The 26,125-nt window shown below is 42.4% G+C and overlaps 2 protein-coding genes across 4 annotated transcripts; one reads left to right on the forward strand and one right to left on the reverse strand.

Moving 5' to 3' along the window:
- Window positions 1-7,758: 7,758 nt before the first annotated feature.
- On the forward strand, window positions 7,759-12,406 carry iho1 (interactor of HORMAD1 1). Of its 3 annotated transcripts, none has more exons than XM_021568879.3 (8): window positions 7,759-7,981; window positions 8,479-8,536; window positions 8,800-8,962; window positions 9,206-9,366; window positions 9,474-9,522; window positions 9,625-9,700; window positions 10,020-10,135; window positions 10,407-12,406. In XM_021568879.3, the coding sequence occupies exons 2-8, from the start codon at window positions 8,481-8,483 to the stop codon at window positions 11,682-11,684; spliced, it is 1,899 nt and encodes a 632-aa protein (XP_021424554.2). In that variant the 5' UTR covers window positions 7,759-7,981; window positions 8,479-8,480; the 3' UTR covers window positions 11,685-12,406. The 3 variants fall into 3 exon arrangements, with proteins under 3 accessions (XP_021424554.2, XP_021424555.2, XP_021424553.2); XM_021568878.3 differs by having other exon boundaries at window positions 7,927-8,233; XM_021568880.3 differs by lacking the exon at window positions 8,479-8,536 and having other exon boundaries at window positions 7,763-7,981.
- On the reverse strand, window positions 12,290-19,220 carry kbtbd12 (kelch repeat and BTB domain containing 12). Its single transcript, XM_036950176.2, has 6 exons — window positions 19,019-19,220; window positions 17,392-18,598; window positions 16,463-16,733; window positions 14,377-14,527; window positions 13,733-13,930; window positions 12,290-13,007 (listed from the first exon to the last, which is right to left on the reverse strand). The coding sequence occupies exons 2-6, from the start codon at window positions 18,468-18,470 to the stop codon at window positions 12,838-12,840; spliced, it is 1,869 nt and encodes a 622-aa protein (XP_036806071.1). The 5' UTR covers window positions 18,471-18,598; window positions 19,019-19,220; the 3' UTR covers window positions 12,290-12,837.
- Window positions 19,221-26,125: the final 6,905 nt, after the last annotated feature.

The following is a 26,125-nucleotide window of genomic DNA, read 5'->3' on the forward strand; positions in this document are numbered from 1 at the left end:
TTCAAAGTAGTCCTTGTCCATGGAGTTGTATGATTTTTTAAAACTTTGCAATCATTGAATTTAGCTTGACATACATTTTAAAGTAACAAATCTGAGTCAGAATTGTCTTTTTCATTTTCTTCAATTGGATTTGATTTTTTTGTTAATTTATCCAAAGCAATCCTTTGAAATACTGTGTACCTTCAATTTCAATTTGATCGGCACAACATTAAAATGTAGTCTATGGAGAACTCTTTCACAAGGGAGATCAATGAAAGATGGCAAACAAAACATGTACATATTTATCTCAGTTTCAGAACCTATGCGTGTTTCATTTCATAGGGCAGGTAGCCTAGCAGTTATAGTGTTGGTTCAAGGAAGCTGGTTGAAATACCTGACCAACAAGGTGAACAGTCTGTTGACGTGCCATTAAGGAAGGCACTTAACCCTCATTTTCTCCAGGGGTGCTGTATGACTATGTCTGACCCTGTAAAACAACACATTTCACTGCATGTGACAATACAAAATGTTTTTTTATTTTATTTTTTAAACATGGATATTTCGCAATATGTACAGTGTTTTTCTTCTTCTCATCAATCTACACACAATACCCCATAATGACAAAGCAAAAACAGTTTTTTAGAAATGTCTGCAAATTTATTAAAAAAAATACAAAACTGAAGTATTCAGACCGTTTACTCAGTACTGTGTTGAAGCACCTTTGGCAGCGATTACAGCCTTGAGTCTTCTTGGGTATGACGCTACGAGCTTGGCACAACTGTATTTGGGGAGTTTCTCCCATTCTTCTCTGCAGATCCTCTCAAGCTCTGTCAGGTTGGATGGGGAGCGTCACTGCACAGCTATTTTCAGGTCTCTCCAGAGATGTTCAATCTGAGCTCTGGCTGGGTCACTCAAGGACATTCAGAGACTTGTCCCAAAGCCACTCCTGCATTGTCTTGGCTGTGTGCTTATGGTTGTTGTCCTGTTGGAAGGTGAACCTTCGACCTAGTCTGAGCTCCAGAGTGCTCTGGAGTAGGTTTTCATCAAGTATCTCTCTGTACTTTGCGCCGTTCATCTTTCCCTCGATTCTGACTAGTCTCCCAGTCCCTTCCGCTGAACAACATCCCCACAGCATGATGCTGCCACCACCATTCTTCGCCTTAGGGATGGTGCCAGGTTTCCTCCAGACGTGACGCTTGGCATTCAGGCCTAAGAGTTCAATCTTGGTTTCATCAGACCAGAGAATCTTGTTTCTCATGGTCTGAATCATTTAGGTGCCTTTTGGCAAACTCCAAGCGGGCTGTCAATTGCCTTTTACAGAAGAGTGGCTTCCGTCTGGCCATTCTACCATAAAGCCCTGATTGGTGGAGTGCTGCAGAGATTGTTGTCCTGTCAGAGTGACCAGCGGGTTCTTGGTCACCTCCATGACCAAGGTCCTTCTCCCTCAATTGCTCAGTTTGGCCTTGTGGCCAGCTCTAGGAAGAGTCTTGGTGGTTCCAAACTTATTCCATTTAAGAATGATGGAGGCCACTGTATTCTTGGGTACCTTCAATGCTGCAGAATTGTTTTGGTACCATTCCACAGATCTGTGCCTCGACACAATCCTGTCTTGGAGCTCTGCGGACAATTCCTTTCAAAAACATGTCCAGTCAATTGAATTTACCACAGGTGGACTCCAATCAAGTTGTAGAACTAGGTATTTAACTAGGCGAGTCAGTTAATGGTTTGAATACTTAAATAAGGTATTCCTGTTTTACATTTTTTTTAAATTTGAAAACAATTCTAAAAACTGTTTTTGTTTTGTCAAAATAGGGTTTGCAGAGCCTTTAATTTGCACACCCACACACACACAAAAAAACAGTGGTTTGATTAATTCAGAGAATTGCCACATTCAGTTCTTCAACCCATGATAATGTTGGAAGATAAGTGTACATAGAATTATAATAGGGAGAATAGTATACCCTGGCCTATTGCCCGCACTGACCATGAAACTGTGTGATGACACAGCCAAGTATTGCACCATGCCTCAGGTTCAAACTGTTACGGCTTGGTCTGTGCTACATAATGATTTAATTATTCTACATATTCATTTAAAAAAATTTTTTTTTTACAATCAACTATTGCTACTGGTCGTCAGCAACAATCACACGGACATGACAGCGTTTACTGTAATGGTTTTCCTGAGTGGAAGGAGAGGCGGACCAAAACGCAGCGTGGTGGTTATTCATGGTACTTTAATAAAGACACTATACATGAATAAACTACCAAAACAAGAACTGTGAAAACCTAAAACTGGTGCAAACACAGAGACAGGAACAATCACCCACAAACACACAGTGAAACCCAGGCTTCCTAAGTATGATTCTCAATCAGAGACAACTAATGACACCTGCCTCTGATTGAGAACCATACTAGGCCGAAACATAGAAATACCCAAAACCTAGAAAAACAAACATAGACTGCCCACCCAACTCACGCCCTGACCATACTAAATAAATACAAAACAAAGGAAATAAAGGTCAGAACGTGACATTTACAGAGGAAGCACATTAAGGTAAACAAAACAATGATAAATTGGCAGTTAAATATGTGTTATTATTACTGACAGTCGATATTGATAATGGCTAATATTTAACATGACCGAAATAGTCATATATATATATATATATATATATATATATATATATATTTTTTTAACAACTAAAAAAAATAAACAGAGAAAGTCAGGGCATAATGTAAACATTTGAGAGTGAACAATGGTTAAATTTGGTGAGAGTGTCATTGCGCAATGCTTTGCATCATCATCACATGCTCCAGGCTGCAGTAGCCTATCCATTTGTCTTGAGTCTCATCACTGCAAGTTAAAAGGCCACACAATTAAAATTCATAAGGTCACAGCTTTTCATAAAGAGGTGGAAATGCCTGTCCTGTAGATAAAAAAAAAAGTTTTATTATTATTATTATTTTTGATATTTTGGGGGGGTTAAACTCCAATGCTTTTTAAAAGTACTTGTTTAATTGAACAATAACACAAAATGTAAAAACAGAAATATACAGACAAGAGTGCATAAACTTAATGTAGACAGGTGTCACGTTCTGACCTTAGTTCTTTTGTTATGTCTTTGTTTTAGTATGGTCAGGGCGTGAGTTGGGTGGGTTGTCTATGTTCCTTTTTCTATGATTTGGGATTTCTGTGTTTGGCCTGGTATGGTTCTCAATCAGAGGCAGCTGCCAATCGTTTTGCTGATTGAGAACCATACTTAGGTAGCCTGGTTTCACTTTTGAGTTGTGGGTGATTATTTTCCGTGTCAGTGTTTGTTTCCACACGGGACTGTTTCGGTTATTCATGTTGTTATTTTGTAGTTTAGTGTTCATGTAAATAAAGTATCGTTATGGACACATACCACGCTGCATATTGGTCCGATCTCTCCTACTCCTCCTCAGAGTAGGAAGAAGAAACCTGTTAGAACAGGGGTTTTTCAGTTTTTAGGTCAATTTAAATTTGTATGGTACATACTCCTTTTTTTGTTTCTACATTTACCGATAATTGAAAAATAATGTTTCAGTTCTATCTTAAATCATTTAGAGGGGTTTGTTCTCTGCCCAGTTATATTACCTTTTATTTAACTAGGCAAGTCAATTAAGATAAATCGTATTTAAAATGGGAAACTGTTGATTGTGAAATACCCAGCAGAGTTGCAGTTCTTGACACGAACCAGTGCGCCTGGCACCTACTACCACGCCCCCTTCAATGGCACTTCAATCTTTTGTCTTGCCTATTCACCCTCTGAATGGTACACATACACGATCCATGTCTCAATTGTTTCAAGGCTTAAAAATCCTTCTTTAACCTGTCTCCTCCCCTTCATCTACCTTTACTGAAGTGGATTTAACAAGTGACATCCATAAAGGATCATAGCTTTCACCTGGATTCACCAGGTCAGTCTATGACATGGAAATAGCAGGTGTTCTTAATGTTTTGTATACACAGTGTATATAAGAAATCTCTGTCAAGGTGTTACCATTCATTCTGCTAGATTCTACTGGAATGCATCACTTGTTGTCTAGCAAATATTGTATATCTAACATGGTGACAGAAGTATCATATAAACTCATTTGCAGTCTACCCCGTGAAGACCTTTATTGTATACAGAATCAAAATTGCTATAGATGACAAATGTGTGTTTTGTGGTTGTGACGCAGGGACTCTTGACTGCAAAAAATTGGACTGCTCTCATGTCAGAAGGTTTTTAATTGAGCTAGAATACTTTATTTTAATGGGAATTACTGTTAATGTTTATTTGGATGACTCTGTTTTATTTGGACCCCACTGATATAGACCCATGATTCAATTATAATTGTTCATTTTATTTTTCTTGGAAGATTCTTTATTCATCAGCCTAGTGGTTAGAGCATTGGATTAATAACCGGAAAGTTGCAAGATCGAAACCCCGAGCTGACAAGGTAAAAATCTGTCGTTCTGCCCCTGAACAAGGCAGTTAACCCTCTGTTCCTATGCCGTCATTGAAGATGAGAATTTGTTCTTAACTGACTTGCCTAGTTAAATAAAGGCTAAATAAAAATGTATAAATAAAAGTATCAAGAATGGTCCACCACCCAAAGTGTCATGTATTGTCATGTTGTGTCTTGTTTCTGTCCTTTCCCTTCACCCTGTCTCCCTCTGCTGGTCGTTATTAGGTTACCTTTTCTCCCCCAGCTGTTCCTTGTCTCCTCTTAACTACCTCGTCACCCCTTTTCCCACCTGTTCCCTTTTTTCCCTCTGATTAGCCCTCTATATCTCTCTCTGTTTTTGTTTCTGTCTTTGTCGGATTCTTGTTGTGTTTCATGCCTGAACCAGACTATCGTCATGTTTGCTGTAACCTTGTCCTGTCGGAATCTGCCGGTCTATCTGAGCCTACCTATGTTTGGTTATTAAAGAAGCTCTGTTTAAGTTAATTCGCTTTTGGGTCCTCATTCACTCACCGTAACACAAAGGACATCCAGCCAACTTGACACAACTGTGGGAAGCATTGGAGTCAACATGAGCTGGCATCCTTGTGGAACATGTCCAACACCAGTCACGACAAATTGAGGCTGTTCTGAGGGCAAAGGGGGGTGCAACTCAATATTAGGAAGGTGTTCCTAATGTTTTGTACACTCAGTGTATATACGTAATTAAAAGTCTCATTTAAGTTTAGCTACATTTTCTGACACATCCCTCCCATCAGGATTGGTCTGGACATGATGACAGATTGTAACCAATACGCATAGGCTATCACCTACCCTTTGATATGTACTGTAGGCTAATTATTTATGTACATTTACATACACCTATGTTTTTCTTAACAGGATAGCTGTTTGGTTTTCAAATCAATTTAATTGGCTATTTTGGTTAATAGCCTTGGTGCCCTGATAGATTTGGCACTTCTTGAAGGCCAAATGGCCTTTCCCCTAAAATCAAGAAATTCCAGTTCTGGATAATGATATAGTTGTCTATCGTTATTCAATAATTGTTTAACCCAGATAATGTGTTTTCAAACCAGTTCTGGAAAAACAAAGACTTAACCAGGAGTTAAATCTCATTCCAATTTTCTCTACAACAAGAGAGAAATTTTAATTGGGCTTTTCTTTCTGATCTTTGCCAATTGCAATACCAAGATATGTGATCCCTGGGGTATTACATTGAGTTCATAGATGAAGTGTCACGACTTCTGCTCGGCGGTCGACGTCACCGGTCTTCTAGCCATCATCGATCCATTTGTCATTTTCCATTGGTTTTGTCTTGTCTTCCCACACACCTGTTTCCAATCCCATCCATTACCTGTTGTGTATTTAACCCTCTGTTTCCTCTCATGTCTTTGTCAGAGATTGTTTATTGTCAGTGTAGTGTTATTTGTATAGGTGCGCGACGGGTCTTCGTACCCTAATTTGTTTATATAATTGTTTTTCTTATTAGTGTTGTGGAGCATGTTACTTGGAGATGTATTAAAATACTCAATTTTACACTCCGTTTGACTCTCCTGCGCCTGACTTCCCTGACGCGTTCCTCCATGAGCATAGTGTCCTCTCCTGCTGACTTCATGTATTTTGGTCAGAGATTCTGTCAGAGACGTGTGTGTATAGGTGGCAGGGAAGTAAATACACAACAGGTAATGGATGGGATTGAAAACAGGTGTGTGGGAAGACAAGACAAAACCAATGGAAAATGAAAAATTGATCGATGATGACTAGAAGACCGGTGACGCAGAGCACCGCCCGAACAAGGAGAGGCAATGACTTCTGACATGAAGACTTACACTAATACAGGAGTAATAAAGGCCTAGTTCATATTTTTTTTAAATGTAATATATATATTTTTTAAGTTGTATTTCGATTTATCAGGGTGTGCTGCAGCTCCAACAACATCTGTACTTCATGTGGCTATAAGGCTAATACATTTTTAAAGTTAAAAGACACATCTTTACTATTAGGCCCATAGAGATCCTATTAAATTTAAAGGGCACTGCAACTCAATAATAGGAAGGTGTTCCTAATGTTTGGTATACTCGGTGTATATGTAATTCTAAACTTAGCAATAAAAGAAACGTCCTCTCACTGTCAACTGTGTTTATTTTCAGCAAACTTAACATGTATAAATATTTGTATGAACATGATAAGATTCAACAACTGAGACATAAACAGAACAACTTCCACAGACATGTGACTAACAGAAATTGAATAATGTGTCCCTGAATAAAGGCAGGGTCAAAATCAAAAGTAACAGTCAGTATCTGGTGTGGCCACCAGCTGCATTAAGAAACATTCCTGAATAAAGCCCTGATCATCCACATACCTGTCAATAACTGACAACTGCAAGGAGACTGGTGCCAAGAGCAGTGGGGCAGTTTTTACCCCCTGGGACCTGGAGTTTTTACTTATATGTTAACCTAACTAGTTCCTTGTAGTTGCCCTTGTCAGCTGAACTTTCCATCTCGTCAAGTCTTCTGAAAGCTAATTCTTGCATGCCCTAAAACGCATTTCAAAAGTGCAGAACAAATAGTTATACTGACTACGTCCGTCCTAGCTCGCTCATTAACAAAACCACATTTGTTAGTCAGCCATATCAGATATGTTTTTTTTTTTAAGGCAGTAAATTAGTCTGAATGAACTCTTTCGCTGCCAGACAAGGCTCCCGCTGATAGCCAGGTGTAAAAGGATTCACTCCATGGTGCTGAAAAGAAAGCTCTGCTGTTGGGCCAGCTTTATGTAGGCCCTAACAGTTTGTGGGCACCGTTTGTCACCGTTACAGTGCAATTAAAATATTTAGTGTTGTGTTGTGTTGTGTTGTGTAGTGGCTTTGCTGGCATGCATCTAAAAACATATTTTGGAGTTTGCCCCACCAGCATTTCAATGCTAAAATCGCCACTGCCTCTGCCACCTCTAATACCTGGCTGGCACATGCGTTTCCCCTGAATCCTTCCAGAGAACACTCCTCTGACTTGTCAATTAAACACGAGTTTGTTTCAGCAGCATAGCAAACATATTTACGACAAAATTCGATTTGATCGGCTCGTAGCGTTCTTATTTTAAGTCACGGGCTCATAGCCAGCCACCTTTTCCCCAATGTCAATCATCTCTCGTTTAGGCCTAAAAGAGTCACACCGCGATATAAAATAAATACGCCTAGAAAAGGTTGAACTTTGGGCTACAGGTGCAGTTGGTATGTTATTCGTTTTTAATGATGAACGATGAATTATGAAAGTTGATTGTATGTGTGTGTGTGTGTGTGTGTGTGTGTGTGTGAGGGGGGGGGGGGGGGGGGGGGGGCTGCCTTTTTGTTTGTTGCACCTGCCCCTTCAAAGGTCTGTGAAAATACATTACCCACGAACCGGTCACGTCCAAAGACATTAAAACCAGGTCACGTTCCCTGACATCACTGAAGAGTCGACCTTACAGTTGAGGAGAGATCTTTGCTGAACCTTTATGAGGAACGACTGAGAGGGAACATTTGGGAAGGCGGGAGGTAATCGCCACGAGCATCTCCTTTTAACCCACCTGCACGTGATGAAACGTTTGTCCACTGTGGCCAAGCTCTGCTACAACACGGTTATTCATATCAAACAACTAGCTGTGTTCGTGTGTTGTTTATTACCGAAAAGGAGCTAGCTAGCTAGCTAACCAGAACACGTTTCCCATCAGCCATATTTTTGGGGGGAACTAGCATATAATTGAGTTGTTAGCCAACTACATAGTTGGCTACTACATGACTACAGTGGTGAGTAGCTAACGTTGTTGGAAAAAGCAGAACAAGCTAGGTAACATTAGCTAGTAGCCAGGTCATAAAGTCCATAAAGAGTAACGTGAGAAGGCTAACATATATAATATATGTTAGCTAGCTAACATTACCAGCCAACTAGCTGGCTAGCTAATACATTTGCCAGCTGTTTTGTGTTTAAAAAAAAAATCATTTGTAATTGGTTTATAACGTTAAAATAATTATTTTATCTGTACTCAAAACAGAAATGAATCCCAACGTGTGGAATATCAAAGAGATTTTAAGCATCCCAACTGGATCCATGTAAGCATAACTAATTTTAGCCAAGAATATAATCCCCCTATAGCCAAGAAGATAATCCACCCCATAGCCAAGAAGATAATCCACCCCATAGCCAAGAAGATAATCCACCCCACACAATTAAATAAATAACTGTTAGCTAAAGTGCACTGCAGCAGACAATTATTGCAGCTTTCAAAAATATATTATTGAAATTTAGCGAGTTAGCCTAAATGTTTGTGTAGCCCTTAAAATTAATTAAGTGTGTGTGTGTTTATAACTTGTAGTGTGCCCAAGATCACCAGCAGGAATGGGGCTACCAGTGACTACTCCAGTTTGACAGACTCACAGTTCTTGTTTGGATCCCAGTTTTGGCCTGAAAACTCTCAGGGCATGTCACAGGACATGGGCTTTTCAAACAGAATATCCGGTAGCTCACAGTCACAGGAGGTAGGTCTATTAGCCCATATTTTCTTTTACTTTGTAAACCATCTCATTGTCTCATCATGTCCACCTTTGTGCCACAGTCCTGAGCTCAGTGAATGCATTTTTTTTTGCTCACAATATGTAGTATCCCATTAATTTATAATACAACATTTAGCAATTCACTTTATCAGATGAACCCCAGAACAAACTCAAAACTTTTCTCAGAGCTTTTCTTTGTTTTATGATGAACCAGTCATTGTGTTTCAGGCAAGTGAGCCAAAGATTTTAAGCAATTACCATTCCAAACCATTCCTGTTCGGAGACGGAAAGGACAAAGTGAAGGTGCCAAGCTTTACAAGTGGCAAAGCAATTGGCATACTAGACAGGTTTGAAGAGGACAAGAAAAAAGCTAAAGAAAAGTGTGAGAGGTAGCTATGTCTCATGAGTTTTACCTGTTTCTGCAGGGATTTTATTATGAAAGATACAAACAACATGGTATTTTGTGGTTTAATTAGTGTCCTGTCTGTTTTATCAGTGACATTCTCACCTCTGGATTTCTACAATTTCGTGAAAAACTTGAAAATGTAAGTGAACAATCCAGAATAATACATTTTTGCAAAATTGTACTGCTGGTCTGGTGCTCATTTTCATAATAATGATAAACCCTTATGCTATGTGTGTTTCAGATTAAGCTCTCTGTAAATCACATTGATGAGAGCACTACAACAGGCAACAAAGATTTTGCAGATTTTGCAAAGACATGTGGGTTGCTTTGAACAATTTCTCTCAACTTTTATTAGAATCTATTGTGCATTGCTCATTATTAACATGTTTATAAAGGAAATAATATCTGAGACCAGTAGATGGTGCTTTAGTTTAGTAGTGAAATTATGATCACATGCATATATTTTATTATAGAAATATTTGATCTAATACCTCGATTTTGAAATTATGATGAATAAGCCGGTCTCTTTGGCTATAATGGGCAGTGTGTAGATTGTGGCTATCTTTTTACATTGGTCTTGATTGCTATGGAATGGATTGTGTATTCATTGGGGTTACCTTTTAACATCTTTTACAGTGCAGCAAAACATAGCCAGTCTGCAGGATGGCTTTGCACAGCAGTTTGAGGCCTTGCTGAATAAAATGAGCTCACAGAATCAGATGCTAAAAGAGATGGAGGACAGAGTAGCCAAGGTGAGGATAGGTGGCATTTATAACTCTGTATTGTCAAGCCTTCGTCCTGATGTTGAATTTATACTTAATGAGGGTGTGTGGGGTGAGAGTGTGATACCAACATATGACTAGTCTCTCATGACAAACAAAACATTAGTTGGCTGGCACACAAAATATTTGATTCTGGGTGCTGAGAATACTATTTGACATGATAATTTAATGTTACATATCTATATTTGATTTTCATGTCTTTGCTATTAGTCATATATTGTTGTCTTCTATTCTGTCCTAGACGGGTGTGGCGACTACAGAACTCAGCTCCCACATGCAGGGCCTGCAGCAGAATCTGGAGGTCCTGAGACATGAGCAGAGCCGAGATCAAAGCATGTTAGGAGAAGCCCTGTCCCTTCTAAGCACCTTGATTTCCCAGCACGGGTCCGAACCCCTCCCCACACCTGTCAGGGTGACAGAAAGCACGGTCCAGACATCCCCAGGACTGGTAGAGAGGTTCTGCCTGGTGAGTGAGGAGAAGAGGTACTTTGAAGGTGTTCGTCTCTGCGGTGCGACAGCGGTCACAGCGCCTTCTAAAGCAGTGGCATCATGTGGTGTAGGGGAGACGGGAGGAGAGGCGGCAGGGTGGCTGCACCCTGCAGATAGAGGAACCAGAGGAGGACCCTCAGAGACATGTGACCAGGGCCAGGCCGCAGTCCCCAGAGCTCTGTACCTTCCTGCAATGGTGGAGGAGGATCAGCTGGAGCGGTGTAGCCAGATGATGCTGGATGAGCCGGCTAAGACTTCCTGGCAGGGGGTGTACCCATACACCACACGCTCTACCGCTGTGACTCATGGACCAGGAAGAGGTGCCGAAGCCCTACACTATCCTATGCAGGGCCTACAAGACCCCAGCACATCGGGGGGCGCTCCAGCTCTACAGTACCCCATGCAAGGTTTTCAGGACCCCAGCAGGGCCTACGCGCTTCTACAAGATGTGACCATTAGGAGCACCCGCACCATCATGAACCCCCACTGCGACCCGGAGCAGAGCAGCCAGCCTGACCACAGTGAGCCTGCAGCAGTCCCCTCAGAGAGCCCCAGGGGCAGGAGCACCATGGCTGGACGTAGGTTCACCCAGAGAGGCCAGGGACAGAGGAAACAGCCATTCAGAAGCAGGAGGAGGGCACTAATGCCACCACAGACCAGGAGTAACGGTCGATTAGTGGGCAGGGGTGGGGATGAGAACCGACAGCCCCTCAAAAACCAAAGGAAGCAGGGAGCTGGATCGACTAGCAAGGAGCAGCATGATCCCAACAGGATGGAGATGGACACACTCATACCAGAAGCTCAGAAACGACAGCAGGACAAAGAGAAGAAGTCTAACAAAGCCACCGGAGGCTATCGCAACCCTTTCAGCTTGTGGTCCCAGGAAAGTAACAGCTCTGTGTGCGGTTCCACAGGGAACAATGCCAGGCCCCCCTGGGAAAAGACCCCATCGCCACCTGAGCCCCAGGCTGTCTCAGAGAGAAACAGAGGCTTATGGCAGCTGTTTGACATGAACTGTGATTCTGACTGATGTCTGAAGGGGAATCAGGATGTCAGTGTAGGGAGGTATTGAGGAGGGAGTTGTTTGACAAGCTGTTGTTGTGTTTGGTTGATCTCAATGTAATTGGTTTTGACAACAAAATTCACCATCAAAAATGTACTTTTTCATCGATTCCCTATGTTTGTGTTTTAGTGTTTTCAAAACCCTTTACACTGTTAATGTTACATCAGACTTTCCCATTAAGATTAAACTACAAATGAATGAGCTACTGTTTCTGAGTACATTTTGGGGCAAATTGTAGGATAACGTGTACAGAAATCATGCCCACAAAAGAATACGGGATAAAAAGAGGAAAGTAATTGTCAGACCATATTTATAAGTAAAAGTCTGATGGTGTTAAAGTCAACCACGAGGGTGCCAGGCATTATTACACTTTCTGCTATATTACCAATACAACTTTCTACATGACGGTATAACTGGGGGTTTTGGAGGTTTTTATAGCGTTTAGTTAAGGGCCATCTCTTCTGTTGGCATACAGGAGAAGGGCAACACATAACTACTGCCAGTGCCACGTGTAGAATCCTCTCTCATCACCTCTTTCTGCAATTCTAGTGCACTAGCTCCACAAACACATGTTTACGCCTGAGCAAAGACTCAATTTAATGTAAGCCTTATTTGCATGACAAAAATATAATCTTGAACAAATGTAAAGAGCAAAATGGAAAATTGATATAAAATAACTTGATTGTGAAGGACCTGTCTGGTTTTCTTTCCAGTATTCCAAAGATGAGGCAGAGGCATTTTACAGCAACATGAAAAATAAAATGGCAAAACAATTGTATTTACAAGCTATATTTCAGTGTCACAAAACCCACTAAAGGTATGATATTCAGATACAATGTTTACTTCTAAATGTGCAACTCGGTAGGTCATATACAGTTCAAGACAAGGGTAGAGTGTTATTTTGTGCAGTGCCCCACTCAGGTCAGGGCTTTTAAACACCAACTGCGCAATGTCTGTCAACAAGCACCACCAGGATCAGCCAGCACTACAGCATTTTGACTCCTGGCCCACAGCAGCAGAAAGAAAGGTCTTGTTGCTCAATATGATCATCTTTCAGAATACATAATTATAGCCCAAGGTACTCTTAGCTAAGAAGATTAGACCTTAGGGCAGGTGAATGTCACTGAGTTACTAGGTCTGCCGGGGGAGACATGAGCTCCCGTGGATTGAGGCTTGCCACCAAGCAGACGTCGTAGGCATCATGCATCAGAACGCGACGGGCCACAACGGTCCAGCGGTTCTCCCACGGGTCTAGTTCCAGGATGTCCTTGATTATGTCTTCATGACGATCTGAGGGAGACAGGGATTAGGATAGGCCAGCAATATAATTGTTGTCACTATTGGAATCACTTTACTGACTATAATCTTTTTTCAGAATAACTTGTGACAAGTTTGCTACCACATGGCGTAGAATGGTGGCATTTTAAAGAGTGGTGTGGCAATCAAATGAAACAGCATTCATCTACACAGTCAATTTGTTAACTCCTTAAAGAGACAGGTCATCTTTTACTCAAACCTGTGCCACGTGATGTCACAGTTTTGTGAACAGTGGAAAGGAAAGTAGGTTTAGTCAGAGAGGAAGAGGCAAGCGAGAGGCATAACTGGGCCCAAAATCTGTCTTCTCCAGCAGGTGCCGTTTTTTAATCCTTTTTCGCTCACCAAGCAAGTTTTTATTTGGAGGTCAGTGAGAGTGTCCAATTTCGATTGCAAAAAATGTATGGCTTATTTGCTACATGTGGCTTATTTGATCGAATAGAAGTTTCATAATGCTTAGGGTGTTACGAGTGTACTGACATAAGTAAGACGTGACATTCCAGCAGCTTTGATAAAAACAACTTTTATCTCGGGAGTTGTGCCTGTTGTTCACATGCGTCTGCCCTCTCATTGGCTAGAATGGTCCCACCTGATCTTGCCTCCTCCCAACTGCCTTCCATTTTTGAAAACATTTATTTTCATCATTTGAGCGGCCACTTGAGTATCTGGTCAATATAATGGATCATCTGTGGTTTAGTTACCCGCCCCCTTGTAGTATCCACAGACATAAAGCTTTCCCCCCACCACCCCGGCGTTGGAGGCATTGCTGCGTAGGGATAGCTGTGGTGAAGGCATAGTAGGCCCATCCCTCCAGAAGTTTCCATCAGGGTTGTAGATTTCCACAGCATCAAGGCAACGACGGGACTGCCCATGATCGACCCCCTCGCAGCCGATACCTCCTGTTAGAACACAACTGGGTTGGTACTGGAACATTCATTACTTTGTGTTGTAAAGTGCTACTTTAAAAAACTGGGTTTTGTCCAAACATACTGTTTATGTTGAAGGTTGGGGGTTTCACTAGGACAGTGTTACTTAATCCTGGTCCCGGGGACCCAAAAGCGTGCACATTTTGGTTTTGTCCCTAGCACTACACAGCTGCTCAACTCATTATCAAGCTTTAATTTAAATCGTGTGTACAGTCATGCTAAAGCAAAAACTAAATTGTGCAACCCTTTAGGTCCTCAGGACCAGGATTAGAAACACTGCTCTAGGAAAAAACATACTAAAGATCAAATTATGAGGAATAATCACCGGTTGCTGATACAAAGTGACCATCATCGTCATGACCATCAGGAAACTAATTAGAACAAATGGCCAATTGTGATATTTCTTTACTTAATCTCACCCATAACGTAGATCTCTCCATTGAGTGCCACAGCACCACAGCGGTACTTGGAGTACTTCATGGGACCAAGCTCTGTCCACTTGTTTGTCTCAGGGTCGTACTCCAGCAGACGGTTGCTCAAGCGGTCTGGCTCGTCGTCCATCCGCCAGGACTGCCAGGGGAAGTGACAGGACAGGTGCAGAGTTTAGAGAAGGAAGAGGGTATAGAGAGCGGGCTAAGAGTTGCACACTGACACAGATAGTGTGTCTCTCTGCTGTCAAAGCTTTGCAGCCTAAAGCACAGTGTGTACATGAGTGAGAGTGAGGGACTCCAAAAATACATAGGTGTTGTGAGATTGAATTAAACAAATGTGAAATCCCCCCTTGGCCTTCCTGCCCGCACATTGTGTGTGCAAACGCACGCACGCACGCACGTACATACGCACGCACGCATGCACACCCCCCCCCCCCCCCCACACACACACACACACACACACACACACACACACACACACACACACACCCACACCCACACACACACACACACACACACACAGGCACACACACACCTAATATAGTCTAACATTCACAGGCTATTCATCTACAGTACCAGTCAAAAGCTTGGACACACCTACTCATTCCAGAGTTTTTCTTTATTTCTACTATTTTCTACATTGTAGAATAATAGTGAAGACAACAAAACTATTAAATAACACATATGGAATTATGTAGCAAGGAAAAAATGTGTATATTAAATATATTTTATATTCTAAGTAGCTCCCCCTTTGCCTTGATGACAGCTTTGCACACTTTTGGCATTATCTCAACCAGCTTCATGAGGTAGCCACCTGGAATGTATTTCAATTAACAGGTGTGCCTTGTTAAAAGCACATTTGTGGAATTTCTTTCCTTCTTAATGAGGTTGAGGCAATCAGTTGTGTTGTCACAAGGTAGGGGTGGTATACAGAATATATTTAGTAAAAGACAAAGTTTATATTATGGCAAGAAAGGCTCAAATATGCAAAGAGAAACGACAGTCCATCATTACTTTAAGACATGCAGGTCAGCCTACATTTCAAGAACTTTGAAAGTTTCTTCAAGTGCAGTCACAAAAATGATCAATCGCTATGATGAAACTGGCTCTCATGAGGACCGCTACAGGGAAGGAAGACCTAGAGTTAACTCTGCTGCAGAGGATAAATTCATTAGAGTTTCCCAGCCTCAGAAATCGGAAAGCAACTGCACCTCAGATTGCACCACACAGAGTTCAAGTAACAGACAAATCTCAACATCAACTGATCAGAAGAGACTACGTGAATCAGGCCTTCATGGTCGAATTGCTGCAAAGAAACCACTACTAAGAAGGACACCAATAATAAGAAGAGACTTGCTTGGGCCAAGAAACACGAGCAATGGACTTTAGACTGATGGAAATCTGTCCTTTGGTCTGATGAGTCCAAATTTGAAATTTCTGGTTCCAACCGCTGTGTCTTTGTGAGACGCAGAGTAGGTGAACGGACAATCTCTGCATGTGTGGTTTTGCTGGTGACACTGTAGGTAATTTATTTAGAATTCAAGGCACACTCAACCAGCATGGCTACCACAGTATTCTGCAGCGATACGCCATCCCATCTGGTTTGCGCTTAGTGGGAATATCATTTGTTTTTCTACAGGACAATGACCCAAAACACACCTCCAGGCTGTGTAAGGGCTATTTGACCAAGAAGGAGAGTGATGGAGTGCTGCATCAGATGACCTGGCCTCCATAATCAACCGACCTCAACTCAATTGAGATGGTTTGGGATGACTTGGACCACAGAGTGAAGGAAAAGCAGACAACAAGTGCTCAGCATATGTGGGAACTCCTACAAGACTTTTGGAAAAGCATTTCAGATGACTACCTCATGAATCTGTCATCAAGGCAAAGGGTGGCTACTTTGAAGTATCTAAAATCACAAATATATTTGGTTTTGTTTAACACGTTTTTGGTTACTACATGATTGCATATGTGTTATTTCATAGAAATAATGAAAAACCCTTGAATGAGAAGGTGTTTCCAAACTTTTGACTGGTACTGTACATCAAACCCCTTCTCTTCAGTCCATTACCTGTGGAGTTCGACCCCCGAGCACGTAGAGGCGGTTCTTCCGTCGGACCACGCTGTGATAGGCCAGCGGAATGGGTAGCGGGGCGGCGCTATGCCAGGGCCCACCCTGCAGGGACCAGCGCTCCACAGAGTTGGTGATGAGGTACTGGTTCTTCTGCTTCATCTGGCCTCCCAGCAGGTAAATAGTATCACCCAGCGCCCCCAGAGCGTACGAGTCTCGGTACTCTGCTGAGCTCAGGTGCTCCCAGGTTCCCTGGGCCTCCACCCTGTGCCTGAGGAGGACAAGAAAACCAAAGTCAGCGGCAGGGATACATCCTATTTTAGTGAGACTCCACCATGTTAAAATAAAGACAGGAGTGCTATTAAAGCCCATTAGGCAGGCCTCTGGTCTGGAGCTACTGACAATCATTCTCATACTGTCACTCCACCTGGACATGCACTCCACCTGGCCACGCACTCCACCTGGCCACGCATTCCACCTGGCCACGCACTCTACCTGGCTACGCACTCCTCCTGGCCACGCACTCCACCTGGTCACGCACTCCACCTGGCCACGCACTCCACCTGGCTACGCACTCCACCTGGCCACGCACTCCACCTGGCCACGCACTCCACCTGGCTATGCACTCCACCTGGCTACGCACTCCACCTGGCCACGCACTCCACCTGGCCACGCACTCCACCTGATCACGCACTCCATCTGACCACACACTCCACCTGGCCACGCACTCCACCTGGCCACGCATTCCACCTGGCCACGCACTCCACCTGGCCACGCACTCCACCTGGCCACGCACTCCACCTGGCCACGCACTCCACCTGGCCACAGCACATAAACAGTATGCCATTGACTGTCACTCGCATCAGTGACCATTGTTGATGATCTCATTCACACACAGAGCTCATGATACCATTCTTCCAGATTCCTACCTGAATATCTCCACATTCCTGTTCGTCTGCCTGGCCATTTTCCTCACCCCTGCCTCCCCGGCCACCACAATCTCGTTGCCTTCGGTGACGACCCCTGCACACACGAATCCCAGAACGTCTCCGTAGCGTGGGGACGTGATGTAGTGGGTGCGGCCCGTGGAGGGAGCGTAGCAGAAGCTACGTTCCGAATAATTTCCATACCGTGATCGGATCCCTCCACCCTCGTTGCCGATGCAGAGCAGCAGATCCGTGGTCTCCATCCCATAGCGGAGCTTCAGTTTACGGGGTGAGGAGGCCGGATGCATCCCTGTGGCCTCCAGTGCCTCCTCCATCATCTCCAGACACTCTGCATCCGCCAACAGAGACATATTCCTCTTCATAGCCTCCCTCAAGTAGTCAGGGGCCACCAAGGCGAGACGCACCTTCCTCAGGAGCTCAACCAGATGTCTACTCCGCCTGTCCTCCACCCCATCCCCCGGAGTGTCTTGCCTGACCCAGCGCAGCACCACGTCCAGGATGGTCTCCTCCCGCGACACGTTGAGGTCGTCGGAGCTCAGCAGCGCCCCCAGTTGGTGGGCCTCTAGTTCCAGAATCTCCTCGCTCATACACACCTGAACGAAGTGCGTCCGTAGGTATCTCTGGGCATGGTCGGCCAGCTCCTCGGCTCCCAGGTCGCGGGAAAAGTAGTACACCCCGAGGCAGTTGGAGGCGTCCATGTTCTCCCTCATGTGGCTCTGGCAGTGGTTGAACACCTCGTCCATCTGCAGGAGGAAGGCAGCGACCGAGACCCCCTGTACATTGGCGTTGTTGAGCGGGAGCTCAGAACAATACATGTAGTTTAACAATAGACCCAGGCTATCGGCTGGGGTGTCACGTAAAAACACTTCCCTAGTACTACACTCCCGCAGGCCGCAGGTGAACATAACCCGGAAGTAAGGGCTGAAAGCTGAGAGGACCACGCGGTGGCAGGGGAAGCTGATGCCCTCAGCCACTAACACCACATCTGTCAGCTTCTCTGTCTCCCTCATCTTCCTCAGCTGGTCCAGAAGACCCAGACTGTGTTTAGCTCTCAGATCCATTTGGATTGAATGTCTATTCAGGAGTATTAACAACACAGAAAAAAAGAATAAAAATAGAAATAGAATTGAAATGCATAAAATATAAATAAATATCACAAAGTGGCAGTGTAAACAAGGAGGTTCTTTATCTGAAAAGGAGAGAAAGAAAGAAACACAAGTTCAATGTTGATCTGATCGAGCCCAGTAGATTATTTACGTTCATGCCGAGTAGAGTTTTGTTGTAATCTCTGTAAAGATTTGAGAGTTAAAAGGCCAGTCACTATCTTCAACTTTGCAGTTCTGACATTGTTAACATACATCTGTAAGTATGAAGAGCCATTCTTACTGGAATTCCCATTACCCACATTGACACTTAGACGACAATATAACAGTACAGCAACAAAAGCATGCCATGCCCCGCCTGCCGCAGTGAAACCAGGGATCCATTAAACAGGGATATGACATCAATATCATCTCCCACCATGCATTGTGTTACTAAACTCTTTCGCCCCCATTACTGTTGTGCGCTTTGATCACACAGTAGCCAAGCCTATGTCATCCTGTCCTACCATTCAGTGGGAATCCTCCAATTCCAGTAGACCGTCATGTTCCTCAGACAGCCAGGCTGCAGGAGTTGTTGTTAATGTGGCTGAATGCATCTGGAATTAGGGTCAGAGATAGACAGGCGGCCTAGCTATCCCCTCTGAAACACAGTACTGTTTACCCTCCCCTTCCCTCGCTGCCTGCCTGAATGCCCTGGCCCTCTGAGTTGAGCACAAACCTTAAAATAGACTGTGATATGGCCAATGGAACGGCATGCATCTAAGGGCGAGGGGAACATTTTGGATTTACCAGGAATAATGTCAGGAGACTCACACATGATAATGTTGTGTAATGTTGAGCAATGCTCATGTCGAATTTCACAAGTATAATTGCTATTATTTTCTATTGCTATATTTTGGGGGGGTGTCGATCACGTGTATGCTTATGTATCTGTGGAATGGCACATGGAACCAGCTTGTGGCTTGGATTCGAATTTCATGACATCACTCTCTACAGACATTTTAAATTATAATAATCCCAATATTCATAATAATCTCAATAATAAACTATGATGCAGCTGATACTTTGTTCATACCAATCAAAAATATTGATGTTCAAATATTAACCCGAGGTGGTGTTAACCATAGAATTAGTAATGGAATAGGATCTCTATAGTGTAAACATCCCGAACAGAGCAATTAATGACCCTTATGACCACAACAGCTATTGCAAAACTAAAACAGTTTTAGTGAGGGCATTTCTCTGTGATATCCTGTTGAGCCTTTAAATCAGAAAATGCTATATGTACTGTATGTACAGTGCCTTCAGAAAGTATTCACACTCCTTGAGTTTTCACACATTTTGCTGTATCACAACTTGAATTAATTTTTAAATTTTGTTTGTCACTGGCCTACTACACACAATACCCCATAACGTCAAAGAGGAATTAAGGTTTTTGTCATTTTTACAAATTAATAAAAAATGAAAAGCTGAACTGTCTTGAGTGAATAAGTATTCAACCCCTTTGTTATGGCAAGCTTAAATAAGTTCAGGAGTAAAAACGTGCTTAACAAGTCACAAAGACCAGGGTGTTTTTCCAATGCCTCGTAAATATTGGTAGATGGTTAAACATTTAAAAAAAGCAGGAATTGAATATCCCTTTGAGCAAGTTATTAATTACACTTTGGATGGTGGATCAAAACACCCAGTCACTACAAAGACCAGTAGTGGTGCGTGGGTAAAATCACTGAGGAAGCCAAGCCAGTAAAAAATATATTTTACAACCTGTTGTGATAATTGTGTTGTTTGCTCTGTAACCCATTTGTTTATATGGAATCCTGCTATACAACAAGGCCGTGACAACAAAAAGACAACAGTCACATAGTGACGGAAAAAATTCCATTACACACCCCTTCACTTTTTCCACATTTTGTTTTACGTTAAAGCCTTATTCTGAAATGGACTAAATGGTTTTTTCCTCATCAATCTACACACATTACCCATAATGACAAGGCAAAACCAGAAATATCAGATTTACATAAATATTCGTAGCATCGCTGCGCAGCTACAGTGCCTTGCGAAAGTATTCGGCCCCCTTGAACTTTGCGACCTTTTGCCACATTTCAGGCTTCAAACATAAAGATATAAAACAGTATTTTTTTGTGAAGAATCAACAACAAGTGGGACACAATCATGAAGTGGAACGACATTTATTGGATATTTCAAACTTTTTTAACAAATCAAAAACTGAAAAATTGGGCGTGCAAAATTATTCAGCCCCCTTAAGTTAATACTTTGTAGCGCCACCTTTTGCTGCGATTACAGCTGTAAGTCGCTTGGGGTATGTCTCTATCAGTTTTGCACATCGAGAGACTGACATTTTTTCCCATTCCTCCTTGCAAAACAGCTCGAGCTCAGTGAGGTTGGATGGAGAGCATTTGTGAACAGCAGTTTTCAGTTCTTTCCACAGATTCTCGATTGGATTCAGGTCTGGACTTTGACTTGGCCATTCTAACACCTGGATATGTTTATTTTTGAACCATTCCATTGTAGATTTTGCTTTATGTTTTGGATCATTGTCTTGTTGGAAGACAAATCTCCGTCCCAGTCTCAGGTCTTTTGCAGACTCCATCAGGTTTTCTTCCAGAATGGTCCTGTATTTGGCTCCATCCATCTTCCCATCAATTTTAACCATCTTCCCTGTCCCTGCTGAAGAAAAGCAGGCCCAAACCATGATGCTGCCACCACCATGTTTGACAGTGGGGATAGGGTGTTCAGGGTGATGAGCTGTGTTGCTTTTACGCCAAACATAATGTTTTGCATGGTTGCCAAAAAGTTCAATTTTGGTTTCATCTGACCAGAGCACCTTCTTCCACATGTTTGGTGTGTCTCCCAGGTGGCTTGTGGCAAACTTTAAACAACACTTTTTATGGATATCTTTAAGAAATGGCTTTCTTCTTGCCACTCTTCCATATAGGCCAGATTTGTGCAATATACGACTGATTGTTGTCCTATGGACAGAGTCTCCCACCTCAGCTGTAGATCTCTGCAGTTCATCCAGAGTGATCATGGGCCTCTTGGCTGCATCTCTGATCAGTCTTCTCCTTGCATGAGCTGAAAGTTTAGAGGGACGGCCAGGTCTTGGTAGATTTGCAGTGGTCTGATACTCCTTCCATTTCAATATTATCGCTTGCAAAGTGCTCCTTGGGATGTTTAAAGCTTGGGAAATCTTTTTGTATCCAAATCTGGCTTTAAACTTCTTCACAACAGTATCTCGGACCTGCCTGGTGTGTTCCTTGTTCTTCATGATGCTCTCTGCGCTTTTAACGGACCTCTGAGACTATCACAGTGCAGGTGCATTTATACGGAGACTTGATTACACACAGGTGGATTGTATTTATCATCATCAGTCATTTAGGTCAACATTGGATCATTCAGAGATCCTCACTGAACTTCTGGAGAGAGTTTGCTGCACTGAAAGTAAAGGGGCTGAATAATTTTGCACGCCCAATTTTTCAGTTTTTGATTTGTTAAAAAAGTTTGAATTATCCAATAAATGTCGTTCCACTCTATGATTGTGTCCCACTTGTTGTTGATTCTTCACAAAGAAATACAGTTTTATACCTTTATGTTTGAAGCCTGAAATGTGGCAAAAGGTCGCAAAGTTCAAGGGGGCCGAATAATTTCGCAAGGCACTGTATATTCAACTCTCTCCAGAGATGTTTGATCAGGTTCAAGCCCAGGCTCTGGCTGGGCAACTCAGAGACTTGTCCCGAAGCCACTCCTGCATTGTGTTGGCTGTGTGCTTAGGGTCGTTGTCCTGTTGAAAGGTGAACCTTCGCACCAGTCGGAGGTCCTGAGCACTCTGGAGCAGGTTTTCATCAAGGATCCCTCTGTACTTTGCTTCGTTCATCATTCTCTCGATCGTGACTAGTCTCCCAGTCCCTGCCACTGAAATACATCCCCCACAGCATGATACTGCCACCAACATGCTTCACCGTAGAGATGGTGCCAGGTTTCCTCCAGATGTGACGCTTGGCATTCAGGCCAAAGAGTTCAATCTTTGTTTCATCAGACCAGAGAATCTGTTTCTCATGGTCTGAGAGTCCTTTAGGTGACTTTTGGCAAACTCCAAGCGGGCTGGCATGTGCCTTTTACTGAGGAGTGGCTTCCATCTGGCCACTCTACCATAAAGGCCGGATTGGTTGAGTGCTGCAGAGATGGCTTCTCCCATCTTCACAGAGGAACTCTGGAGCTCCGTCAGAGTGACCATTGGGTTCTTGGTCACCTCCCTGACGAAGGCCCTTTTCCCCGATTGCTCAGTTTGGCCGGGCGGACAGCTCTAGGAAGAGTCTTGGTGGTTCCAAACTTCTTCCATGTGAGAATGATGGAGGGCACCGTGTTCTTCGGGACCTTCAATGCTGCAGAAATATTTTGGTACACTTCCCCAGATCTTTGCCTCGACACAATCCTATCTCTGAGCCCTATGGACAATTTGTTCGACCTCATTGGTTGGTTTTTGCTCTGACATGCAGTGTCAACTATGGGAACTATATAGACAGGTATGTGCCTTTCCAAATCATGTCCAACAAATTAAATTTACCACAGGTGGACTCCAATCAAGTTGCAGAAACTTCTCAAGGATGATCAATGAAAACAGGATGCACCTGAGCTCAATTTCGAGTCTCATAGTAAAGGGTCTGAATACTTATGTATATAAGATATTTCTGTTTTTTATTTTTAATAAATTTGCTAACGTTTCTAAAAACCTGTTTTCACTTTGTCATTATGGGGTATTTTGTGTAGATTGATTTTATTTATTTTTTATCCATTTTAGAATATGGCTGTAACATAACAAAATGTGGAAAAAGTCAAGGGGTCTGAATACTTTCCGAATGCACTGTAGGTTTGTTCCATCACAAAACCGAAGAACAACATCTGTCCGGTGAAGTCCACAAAGCAAACATGGCATGTAACAAACAGTTATATGACCTGCAACATGGTCAAGCAAAGTAATGTTTTGGATAGTTGACTAAACATCTACTGATTTAGAACCACAGAGTTACCGCAAGTCAGCACAAAGGTTGCTGCCTCTGCTATTTCAGCACCATTTCAACTAAAACTTTTAAACATAATCAAATTAACAAGGCTATGCATGCTTAGTTTAATACACTGAAAACAAACTTAAAAGATACAAAAAACTATTTAGTCCATTCAATGTTGCTAAATCATGTGGCTGTCCATGGTACTGATTTCTGTGCGAGCGTGTGTGAACAAATAAAAAAACATTTGGACTCACCCTACTTGTAGACTAGTTGAAAGCCAATGCCATCCCCCTCTCTTTCATGTTGGCAAAATGGTCTATGGCTCATACAGTTTGCTTTTAGTTTGTATTGTCATAGGCTACCTTGCTAGCCTAACTTCCTTGCATGGGCAACAATGAACCAGCCAAATTAGCTAGCTAGTTATCTTGAGCCTAAAGGGGCTAGGCTACATCTAGGCTACATATTGAACTTCAATCATATTTGACCAGTGGCACAACTGCTTAGGTCAGAATCACCATCATAATTATTGGCCTGTAAAGAGAATTAAGTCAAAACCGCAAGTCCAAATCCCCATCTCCATCCATGGCATAGGAAAGGGCCGATTTAGCAAGCTAGCTACTGCAGGACATCAACACAAACAGACCAGAAACTGAAATGGCGTTTTGCTTAGGATGTGATTTGATTGGAGTGATGCCAAATCCAAACTGGCCTCCCTTGGGAGGCGTTTTGCTGCACCAGGACAGCCCACAGTTGAGCTCAGCTCAACGTTGATTGGCTAATTACATATATTTTTTATCAAGGGAGGCCAAATGCCTACTGGTATCAATCAATCAAATGCTACGGCCGCAAGATTTCATAATCCAGAAAGCATCAGATACATGGGCTACACTTACTGAGACAGAGGGGCGCTGTTCCCCTCGCTCTGATGATTTCTCTGGTGAGATTCAACCACTTGCTAATTGACGGAAAATTCTGAAAACATAGAGAGAGACTTTCCCATAAAGACTCACAGCTGTAATCGCTGCCAAAGGTGCTTCTATAAAGTATTGACTGAGGGGTGTGAATAGTTATGTAAATGAGATATTTCTGTATTTCAGATTCAATATATTTGCAAAAATGTCTAAAAATATGTTTTAACTTTGTCAGTATCGGATATTGTGTGTAGATGGGTGAGATTTAAAAAATATTTAATCCATTTTGAATTCAGGACGTAACACAACAAAATGTGGAATAAGTCAAACACAAGCAAAACAAACAACAAATGCATCCAACAAGTTTGTAGAGATGTAGTCTTTGCCCGTTAGGAATATGGGACCATATACAAAACTTTGGATGACTTTATTACACATGTAAGTGAATTTGTCCCAATACTTTTGGTCCCCTAAAATGTGATGACTATGTACAAAAAGTGCTGTAATTTCTAAATGGTTCACCTGATGTGGATGAAAATACCCTCAAATTAAAGCTGACAGTCTACACTGTAACCTTATAGTTAGTGTGTCATTTCAAAAGTGCTGGAGTACAGAACAACAAAACATTTGTCACTGTCCAAATACTTTTGGGGTGCCTTCAGAAAGTATTCACACGCCTTCACTTTTTCCACATTTTGTTGTGTTACAAAGTGGGATTCAAATAATAGTTTTTTTTTTGTAATTGTTTTGTCAACGATCTACACAAAATACTCTGTAATGTCAAAGTGAATTAAAAATTCTAACATTCTACCCCATAATTCAACACGTTAGAATCGTCTTTGGCAGCGGTTACAGCTGTGAGTCTTGCTGGGTAACTCGAAGAGCTTTGCACACCTGGATTGTAAAATATTTGCTCATTATTCTTTAAAAAATTCTTCATGCTCCGTCAAGTTGGTTATTGATCATTGCTTGATGACCATTTTCCAGTCTTAGCATAGATTTTCAAGCCGATTTAAGTAAATACTGTAACTAGGGCACTCAGGAACATTCAATGCCATCTTGGTGAGCAACTCAGTGTATATTTGGCGTTGTGTTTTAGGTAATTGTCCTGCTGAAAGGTGAATTTGTCTCCCAGTGTCTGGTGGAAAGCAGACTGAACCAAGTTTTGCTCTAGGATTTTGTAGTTGCATAGCTCTATAACATGATGCAGCCACCACCATGCTTGAAAATATGAAGAGTGGCACTCAGTGATGTGCTGTGTTGGATTTGTCCCAAACATAACACTTGGTATTCAGGACATAAAGTACATTTCTTTGTCACATTTTTTCATTTTTTTTTTTTTACTTTAGTGCCTTATTGCAAATAGGATGCATTTTTTTGAATATATTTTATTCTGTACAGGCTTCCTTCTTTTCACTCTGTCATTTTGGTTAGTATTGTGGAGTAACTACAATGTTGTTGATCCTATCTCAGTTATCTCCTATCACAGCCATTAAACTGTAACTGTTTTAAAATCACCATTGGCCTCATGGTGAAATCCCTGAGCGGTTTCCTTCCTCTCCGGCAACTGAGTTAGGAAGGTTGTGTCACGGATCCCCCGGTACTGCTGCTCATTCTGTTCACCAGTTCCGAAGGTCAACGTCACCGGCCATCTAGACTGACTGAACTGTGTTATTAC

This window comes from Oncorhynchus mykiss, chromosome 17 (genome assembly GCF_057628025.1).
Source record: "Oncorhynchus mykiss isolate SJ-2025 chromosome 17, ASM5762802v1, whole genome shotgun sequence".
Classification (NCBI taxonomy): Eukaryota; Metazoa; Chordata; class Actinopteri; order Salmoniformes; family Salmonidae; genus Oncorhynchus; species Oncorhynchus mykiss.